Below are 10552 nucleotides of genomic sequence, written 5' to 3' on the forward strand. Positions count from 1 at the left end.
ATCTCCAAATAGATGTGCATTGTGTAAAGGAAAATGAGAAGACCTTCAGCACCTTCTTTTTTACTGCTGCTATGCTCAAAATTGTTGGTTTTCATTACTCAAATTGTTCGATATCAGCTGGGTTTTTGGGAAAATTTTCAGAGACCGCGTCTTGTAGATTTTGGTGGGACCAAAACTCAAGAAAAAAACAGCAAATCCTGTGGAATAATGTAGTAAGGGCAGTGCTGGCAGATTTATGGTTTTAAAGAAACCAAAGAGTATACCATGACAAGGAAACTCCTTGGTTTTCCAGATTTAAGGCTGCCCGTTTGAATGCATCCATGTGGAGCTCACTTTCCAAGGCTTTTGCGAACTATTCCAGCCAAGAAATTAGCTTGAACTGGCGGCCCTTCCTCTCCCCAGGGTTCCAATATTGTTGTCTTGGTTGGTTGCTCTAGGAATCAAAGCTGGTTGCTCCTTTCCCAAAGGAAAGTAGCTTCTTCTTTAAGTATTGTATTTTGGAATACCCTGTGTAATTGTCTTAAGTTTCTTGTATTAGTTTCGCGACTTGCTTAAGATCTTATTTGTCTGGGTTGTACTGTACTGAATTAAACTGATCGATCAAGTGCATATTCTTTTGTTTTTGGAGATGATGATGATGGTGCTAAGGGAGTGTCAACCTAGTTGAGATGCCCGAGTACACCTGCTGATCCCAAGTTTTAGTCTTTTTTTACCGTATCTCTTGTACATTGAGCATTAGTTTCTTTACATTAGTCTCTTTTCATTATCTTGATGAATAAAGAGGCTCGTTTCCTTTCAAAAAAAAAAATTTCTTACACTGTCTACCCATTTTCCCTGAATGAATTTAAACCACCGATAGGAAAACTAGTCAGACAATTACCTTCATCTATGTAAATCATGCGACTATGTAAATCAAATACAAAAGAACCATTGACCTTCCATAAATATCAAACCTCGTTCAACTACTGATTCCACCAATAATCATTTCCTCGATGACATTATCTTCCCTAGTAATTTCAACCCAGACTTCATACTGAAGAATAATTAGTTGGGATAGCAATAAATTTTGTTTGCAAAGAATGGAACGATTTAAAAAACAATGTCCAACTCTCAAACGCTGAGAAGAAGCAAATCAAATAGAGAATTCAATAATGCAACACGGAACAGCCATCGAATCAGTCAAACAAGAGATAGACGGAAAAGAACTCAGGGAGGAGGGAAATGGGAAGAAAGTGCAAGAGGAAACATACTTAGCTTCGCCCAGTATTCTATGGAGGAATTCGTAGCAGAGCACTCTCCAATTTCCGCCATAACCGCTAGTAGAAGTAGGAGGGAGAAGGAGAAGGAAGCGAGGGATGGCTGATTCTGAGAATTTTGAAATGAAACAAATTTACAAATACAAACGCTCAAAAGCTTAAAGAGGAACTTGTGAAGCGTGCGGAGGAAGATGGAGTAAACGGCTGATGACTACGTCGTACGTGGGCGCACGTATTAAACTAATGCATTAAATATTAATTTGTTGTACTTTTGGTTTTGACTCAGTATTTTTAAAATATTCATTATGGTTTCTATACTTACATTTTTTTTTTTTTGTTAAGTTTAATCCTTACATTTTAAAAATGTACATTTTGATTCTTATATTTTAAACTTTGATTCATTTTGATTTTATACTTTAAAAAATGGCATTTTTGGGCCCGACATTTTCATTTTTAAAGGATCAAAATGGTGACTTTTTAAAAGTTCATAAATCAAAAGGAAGCAAAGTTCTAAAGTACAAGAACCAAAATAAATATTCTGAAAGTAGATGGATCAAAATGAACCAAAATTAAAAATATAGGAACCAAAATGAATTTTTGAAAGCAGTTGGACCAAAATAAACTAAAACCTAAAGTATAAGGATCAAAGCAGTATTTAAACCTAAACTAATTGTCAAAATAATTTAGGCTACATATGGTTGAAAAATATATATATATATATATATATATATATATATATATTTAAAAAAGTTGAAGTATTGGACAAATACTCAAAATAGATTTGGAAAAAAAAATTAAGTTTATAAAATAAGTTGGTTTAGGATAAACATCTAAAATCAACCTTTAGAAAAATGATCTTTTAAGTGTTTAATGGTAAATTTCTCCCTAATTTGTATAATTCTTAAAAATACCAAAACATCCTTGATCCATCTCACTTCCATGGTGTTGTCATAAACACCACCGCCCTCTATTGATCACTTCCGACCACCACTACCGATAACCACCTCTAACCACTACCGACGGACACCTCCGGCCACCATAACCACCAACTTCGTCGCGCAACCATGTTGTGAAAATAATTTTGTGTGTGCTATGTTGATTAATTAAATTGTCCTTAAATGAATACGAGTTTTCTCTAATTAAACCCAAGTGCAAGCTTAAATAGAGATTCTTGGTAAGTATCAGGGTCGAACACAGTGACTTTTGAATTAATCTAAATTGGTTAAGATGATTTTTACAAAGTAAGAGCATTCAAAGTGAATGATGTTGTTTGTGTGAATAAAATAAAGGACTAACTACAAACAAGAGGAAAATGGATGAAGGTGGACGGGGAGAGTGATAGTGGAAGTGTAATGCGTTGAAAGTGTGTGTGTGTGATGGTGATGCGTTGAATCACATGGATTGGGATGCGTTGAAGATAGAGATGTGGCATAAATGAAAATAACGTGTGTTGAATGGGTTGAAAATCAGTTAATATGGTAAGGTTGAGAAGGTTCAGTGACATTCACCTAAGTGATGCACAAGTATCCATTCATGTCTTTGACTTACAAACTGAAGAACTCACCTCTCAGTGTTATATGCCACATAGATCTTATCTCTAAGATGCATGGTTAAATCAATATTGGACGAAAGGTTAACTTTATCTCTAAAGCTACTTCTTTCTTTATTTAATGAATTCCACAGGCACTTGCTCTCTCAAGTAGTTAGTTATTTCTACTTAAATCAACTGGTCAGAAGGATTCAAGTAATAAATTATGCAAATATTAAACAAAATGAACTTCAACTTATGCAAAACTTGTGAGAATATTAGTTTATTCTTCCTAATCCATTAAGAAATTAGTTGTTCAGGATGAAGAGAAAAGAACACATGGATAAAATAGAGATCATGGAGATCATGGTTTATATTAAGAATGAATATGTCACGAGGTCAACATCTTAATGCAAACTTGATGAAAATCAAAGGAACGATAGTTCAAGAAATGGAAGTGTTGAGCCGCTTGTCACAATCTCTTACTCTTTTTGGCTTTAATGATTAACTGCTTTCACTTATGGTAGCAAAGGAGGAGGATGAAGTTTTACCTATAAACAGAGAAGAAACTGAGCTTTCACACAAAATTCCTCAAAAAGAAAATCGAGAGGTTGAAGATGATGGAGAATCAAACAAAGAGTTGGGCAAAGCTTCGGCCAATCTCTTGACTAAAGGTCTAACATTTTTAACATGTGGAATTGGGCTTTTTATAGGCATCAAAAGGAAGTTCCTCAACTTCTCTCTAATGATTATTTGACACCTTTGCATTTAATTCTATGATCTACTGCGTCAAATTCATTCACATCACAGATTTATTGGTTCTGACGCGTCTGTCTTAAATCAGTTCCCAACTTACACCTTGATTTGACATGCCACTGCCGCATGCATTTGTCATTTTCCTTTCTTCATGATTCTTTTCAACGCATGATTCTTTTTTGTGTGCAAGATTAGGTTGGTTGAGTTTGTTATGCGTCTAAAGACTGCGGCATCATCTTCCTTTGTCAATTTCTGTTTTTTTATGTTAAATTTTGAGTTTAAAGATATTAGACTTATAGTATTTCAGGATTAACAAGTTTTGTACATGTTGAACATAAAGCTCATTTTTTTACATGATTCTCTTCTGAATTTAATGCATTTTTTGTTGAATTTTCCTGATTGTTCTAAATAAGAGGCTACAATAACTTGTATTCCTACAGGTGTTGGTGTTAATGTCCTAAATCGAGTGTATCTTGTAGTTTGTAAAGCCAAATTATATATCTAATAAAATAAGTTGGAGGTGCGAATTGAAAAGTAACACCTTTTGATCGACCTTGAAGTCTTTCCTCATAAGACTCTTATCATGAACTGGTTTAGTTTTTTCCTTGTAGAGTCTAGAGTTCTTGTAGGCTTCAAGTCTTAACTCTTCCAACTCTTGCAGTTCCATAAGCCTTTCTTCACCGGCCTGGGCTAAACTCATGTTGCATTACTTTATCGATCTGTAGGCTTCGTGCTCAATCTCTACCAATAAATGACATGTCTTGCCATAGACAAGCTTGAAGGGTGTCGTCCCAATGGGAGTTTTATAAGATGTCCTATATGCCCAAAGAGCATCATCGAGGCGTGTGCTCAAATTTTTTGGGGTTGATGATTTTGTCAAGGATACTCTTTGCCTCTCAATTGGATATCTCCACTTGGCCATTCGTCTAAGGATGGTAAGGAGTGGAAACTTAATGATTGACCATACTTCTTCAAAAGGGCTTTAATGGTTCAGGTACAGAAGTGGGAACCTTGGTCATTGATTATAGCGCGTGGGATACCAAATCTGGAAAACATGTTAGCCTTTAAAAATCTTGAAACAACAACAACATTTTTAGTCCTAGTGGGGATAGCCTCAACCCACTTCGACGCATAATCAACGACTAACAAAATGTATAAATATCCATAAAAAGAGGGAAAGGGCCCCATAAAATCCATGCCCCAGCCATAAAAAACCTAATAGACAAGAATTGAGTTAAGTGGCATTTCATTCTTCCTAGAAAGAAATCTTGACCTCTGACATTTTCACAAGATTTACATAATGCATAACAGTCAGCAGATAAAGAGTTCCATATCAAACCACTATCTAATACCTTTCTAGCAGTTCTCTTAGGGCTAAAATGCCCACCACATGCCAGCTCGTGATAGAATGATGGTACTGACTCAAAGTCTTCATCTGAGACACAGCCTTCCCGAGCTCACCTCTAACACCCGAGAGAAGGCGTGAGGACGGAAAATACCACCCTTTTGTGATATCTACAGGTCGTCTCACCTTAAATCGATTTAGCTCAAATCAAAGACAAATAGAATTAAGTTATTGTCTCTATTAAACTGGAATTTTAGATTTAGGGGCTTTACAACATTTACCAAACCCCAACTTTACAACTACTATATAAACATTTAACTCGTGGTAGACCTCGTTCTCTCGCAGCAATTTGGACTCTTCTGCTACATACGAAGAAAAACATGAAAGAAAAAAATGAGTTGGAAGCTCAGTGAGTGACAAACAACTTATAGGGTCTTTTTCAACCCTCTAGAGAAAAATAGCTCAAACAACATATCCATGTAGCCGGGTCATTTCCCAATCCTTAAGCACGAACAAGTCTGCTATTTGCTCTACCTATACACAATGTGGATGGATAACCTTATCCCTCATATTATTATAATGTGCACATAGATCCACCTCTTATGAGCTCAGAAAACTAGACCCCTTGGTCCTCTGACCATCCCATACGAAGCTCCTCTCACAGGCTCAGGAACTAGGTCCCATGACCCCCTGACCATCCTATGAGGTTTTTCCACAGGCTCATAACTAAGTCTTTCGACTCCCCGTCCATCTCGAGCCTCATATTCTCATCTATTTTCAAGCTACTCATACATCTAAATGTACATAGAGTTTATATATAGATATTCATAAGTCCTTAAAAGAATACTGATGCGTTGTGTTTTTTAAATGTGAAAAATGTGGATGATATGTGTTGATGGATAGCGTTATGCACTCAAGTTTCCCCAGCGAAATCCAAGTGTAAATTCATCTGAGTTTTCTAGTAAGTCCAGGGTCAAACACAAGGACTTGTGAAAATAGTTGCGTTAGAGATTTTTATGAAAACTTGCGGTAACCGATTAAATAAATAAGTGTTGAGTTGTTGTTGCGTTAATGAAAATAATAATAAATGCGTCAGAGTTTGAAAAGAGTTGGCAACGGGAAATACGATGAATATGAGGTGAACGGGTTGAGAAGGGTTTCGGCTAACACTCCCTAGGTTGCGTTCATGCCTTGCGATCATGCAACATGCATACAATAGTAAATCACCTCTTGGCGTGAATGCCACGGCTTCTAAGGCTAGAAAAAATGCGATAAATATGCGATAAGTCTACAGGGTTTACACATAATCCTCTATTTCTATTTATGAAATGACAACATGACATTCACATAAATATGCGACCGCATAATATCATTCCTATTCCTAGGATGCATGTGATGCAAGTTGACAAACAAAGCTTATCTCTAAGTCCCTATTTCTTGTTTATGCAGGCCTAATCTTGCTCTTTCAAGTCAGATTCTAACCTAGCTCTCTCGAGACATTAGGTTCTTGCTTTAGATTCTCTCTCGAGCAACTCTAAAGGGATGTTTCGCACAGCATAAAATAAGACAATCGCAAGCAATGAACTTCCTAGATCATACTAGCTTAGTTCTTTTCAACCCATTCAACTAGTTTAGCTACTCATGCGTATTAAGAGAGTGAGAAGATGTAGAAATAGAACTTCCATTGAATAGATAAAAGATGAAGTACAGAATAACAATGCAAGTATAGTAAAGAGCCTGGAGCAATTTCTTGCGACCAGGTGTTACACTATTCTACTCGTGCTCTAAAGATGTTCTCGCTTTCGCGAAAGTCAACCCGCTCTTTGCTTTTACGCCCCAAGGTTTTCTCTCGAGCCATCTTGGACGATCTCCGGCGTCACCACTCTTCTCTAGCTCCGCCGTGAAATGGAAAAGAAAACTATGAACAGAGGTGTGAACTTGTAAAATGATGAAGTAATCGACTGTTTAACCCCTTATTTGAAGAATGCACTTAGTATTTGTAGGGCATTAAATATGAAAGGCGGCTTCTCTTTCCTGGTTGTACAGATGGAATAGCTTTAATTCCTGACTGATGTGTCGGATAGTTGTCACCGATAAAGCTGGATGTACTTTGTGACAGTTATTGGCTGTCAACTTAATTTGGATCCAACTGCTGTCAGCTTTCTGTCCCATCGATCTTAATTGTCCTTTCGTCCGGATGCGTCCACTATGTTGCGGTGATTCTTCTTGGTAGATGTTTGCGAGCATGATCAACGCAAAGTCTTGCGGTGAAGTTGCGCTCAACCGATGTATTCCTATGATCGCATTCTTTGCATTGCGTTAACACATCATTCTGCAAAAAAATATAGAGATCAACTGCCCTAATGTGTTGGATGCATGCGACCGCAATATTGTAGAATTTATGCTTAATGGATGCAATTTAACATATTCTATCAACGCAATCCAACATTGTTTAAGAACTTAGTACTATGATAACGTGCATTTCTGCCCGTTATCAAATACCACTCACAGTTTATTAGTAGGAATCACCCTTATTCTCCAACTTACCTGGTTTCCCCTGGTTCTAAAGGAAATAGGACTCGAGATTTCCATGAGCAGCGAAAAAAAGAACATTCCAAATCAGAATCATGAATGAACATCACATATTACAATCGTCTACACAACATGCGGTTATACAACTAATACAGAAATTACAGTATGAATAACTACAAATGCACAAGGGGAAAACTCTACGAACATTTGAAGATGCGTCTCCACGCTCCTTTGCGTACGACCGCTCGAATAACAGCAACCTCGAACGCTCGATCTACACGACCGCAACACAGCACCAACACTTCGCGCTCATCCTCAACAATCGCCTCGGCCACGAAATTCTCATCAACAGACGAACGGCCTCCACAGTACCTTGACGATGTCGATTTGAGTATGAAACCACCAACAAGGCTACCTTGGTATGCTCGGTGTGAAAATCCAGAGGGTGGTCTTTGGTGAATTTGGTAAAAGAAGGAGGAAACACGAATTTTGTAGGCGATAAGCAAGTGAAAGGGAAGAAAATGCTATCGCATAGCAGAAATGCTCATCGTTTTGGAGAAGCTACACGATCGTGTAGATTTTACTGAACGATCGTTTAGGAAAAGGTATACGATCGTTTAGTAAAATCAGCACACTATACGATCGTTTAGAGAAGCTATGCGATCGTTTAGGCGTTAGGTAGATGGTCGTTTAGGCGGAGAGTGCTATCATATAGGCTTTCGAAAAAAAACTTAAGCGATCGTTTTCCTTTCTCCAACACGCGCTTGCAAAAATCTTTTGGGCGATCGATCAAAATGAAAACGATTTTCATTTCAACTCATTAGTTACAATAACCAACGTTGCCCTACTAACCCACGTCCGAACGTGAATTTTGGATTAATTATCATATAATTAACCAACTAATTAATTAATAAATATAATCATATTATATTTTTATCCTATAGTTTGATATCACATATCTACTATAGTATTTTCTCCTTTACTTGATATAAATCATATTTATATCTAATTTCCTCCAAAATAATGTATCTCATACATTTAGCTAATTATATCATATATAATTAACTAGTCCAATTATATCATATATAATCGAACTTTCTCTTGTTAATTTGAACATTTAAAATTAACCCAAACACTGGTTCTCGACTTTATCCAAGCTACCTAAGGGACCTAATGGACCGTGGCTCGAAGCTCCAACAGTTCGTGAATAGTTGAATAAACTTTTTAGCCACGAGATCCACCATCCGTTAACTATCAGGCATTTCACTAAAGAACAACAGTTGAACTCTTCTTACCAAAGATATATTTATGTGTCCATCAGATATAACCAATCATGAGTACGATGACCCTTCACAGATGCTCGTAAGTACAACTAAGAAAAATTACCATTATGCCCCTGTAGTTACATCTCACTCCTTAAGTGCCACTGATTCCCCTAATGAACAATAGAACATAGTCCAATTATATGTGCACACCTCTCGGGCCAAGAGAAGGTGTATGGCGCCACATCGTTCAAGCCTCGGAATTAGCCCTTAAGGGTGCTATCTATCTACTTACCCCTGCCTCGGGGAATGAATGAATTCCATCTTGTGTAGCTGAGTTCCCAACTCTCAAATCAGACGAATCCTCAAATGGGTAGGTTTGAATCGACGAACTGGCCACTCGCACCCATACAAATCAAAGAACCGCCCTCAATGACAGGAGTTCCCAACTCACTCAGGATTGAGGTCATGTTACTTATGGTCATCCTAGTAAAATGAAGTCTGTCATAAACGGTATTATATAACGAGACGTTAACACTTCGTGGTCAGGTCTTATACAAACTCTTTGTATAGGACGCCCCCGCTTGCATATCCCCAATACGAATGATTAGGATTAGACCATCTGTGACAAGTCACAACACTTGTGACCATTCCACAAAGCGGGCCGCATCCGTAGCATTACCAGAATAAGGTTTTCCTCCTATATCCACATACTACAGACCATTTTGGTTATCACTCAAGACATGATCCACTTGTATGTCATCACATACATGCTTGAGTCACATACAGATAACCAGGGATTTTATGTTTATTGATTTGTGGTAAAGCAAATAAAATAAGCAACTGAGCAAAAAAAACAAGATGTGAAGTAAATATCATATATTATACAACACAAGAGTTCGTACAAACTGTTTACAAACTACAGGACACGAGACTTTAGGGCATCAACCCAACAATCTCCCACTTATCCTGAAGTGAAGTGGGGTGTACAATAAACTAGTACAAAACAATAAACTAGGGCATAAAAGCCCAGTACAAGAAAATCTCCCACTTGCCCTAGTCCAGCCGCTAGCAATCCTGTAGACCCATGCTCTATAGGTGACTCTCAAACACTATCGCCGTGAGAGCCTTCGTAAACGGATCAACAAAATAAAAATGGCCTTGGTTTGACTGATCCATCTCATCTCCTAAACTGCTTGAGGCGTCTTTGGACACATTTCCTTAGACAAAGTGACTCCATGCCTGAACAGCAGTAGGCCCCTCCTGAAGAACTGCATCGAGTACTTGAGCAACAATTTGTCAATGTACGATGCCTGAAACAGTGCCAGTACTTTGTTCTTACGATCACGAAAGATCTGTATACTTAAAACAAACTGAGCCTCTCTCAAATCTTTCATTTGGAATTGGGTCGTTAGCCAGTTCTTAAATGCAGTCAGTAGACCTACATCATTCCCAATGAGTAGGATATCGTCTACGTACAACACTAAGAAGACTACTGAAACGTTGATGATCTTCTTGTAAACACAAGTTTCATCAACGTCGCCATCCCGGTCAACATCCTCCATTACCTTCTTATAAGACAATGGATCCTCAACGTCGCCATCTGCTACCATAGCAAGGATTTCTGTGAAACCCAGATAGCGAAGGGGTGGGTTCGCAACCCTCCCACTACGTCAAGGTTCCCTCAACTCTTGAGGTGGTATCGACCTACTGGATGAACTCCCATCAACAACCCTTGCTGATGTAACAGGCTCTTCAACAACTCTTGTTGAAGTTTCGGTAGTTTCATTGGAAAGCTCACGTAACACGACTTTGCTTCGTGGACTGTGCTCCCTTATATAATCCTCCTCCAGGAAAGTAGCATTTGTTGAAA

The 10552-nt window shown here is 37.9% G+C and overlaps 1 protein-coding gene across 1 annotated transcript in view; it reads right to left on the reverse strand.

The window, feature by feature from the left end:
• The window catches only part of LOC120077855 (RING/U-box superfamily protein), a 59908-nt gene extending 58448 nt beyond the window's left edge, over positions 1-1460 (reverse strand). Inside the window, exon 1 of the mRNA XM_039031935.2 lies at positions 1251-1460. Within this exon, the coding sequence (XP_038887863.1) occupies positions 1251-1311 (61 nt within the window). The 5' untranslated portion in view covers positions 1312-1460. The remainder of the gene's footprint in view (positions 1-1250) is intronic.
• Positions 1461-10552: the final 9092 nt, after the last annotated feature.

The sequence above is a fragment of the Benincasa hispida genome, chromosome 5, assembly GCF_027475165.1.
Source record: "Benincasa hispida cultivar pf3 chromosome 5, pf3_genome.v1.1, whole genome shotgun sequence".
Classification (NCBI taxonomy): domain Eukaryota; kingdom Viridiplantae; phylum Streptophyta; class Magnoliopsida; order Cucurbitales; family Cucurbitaceae; genus Benincasa; species Benincasa hispida.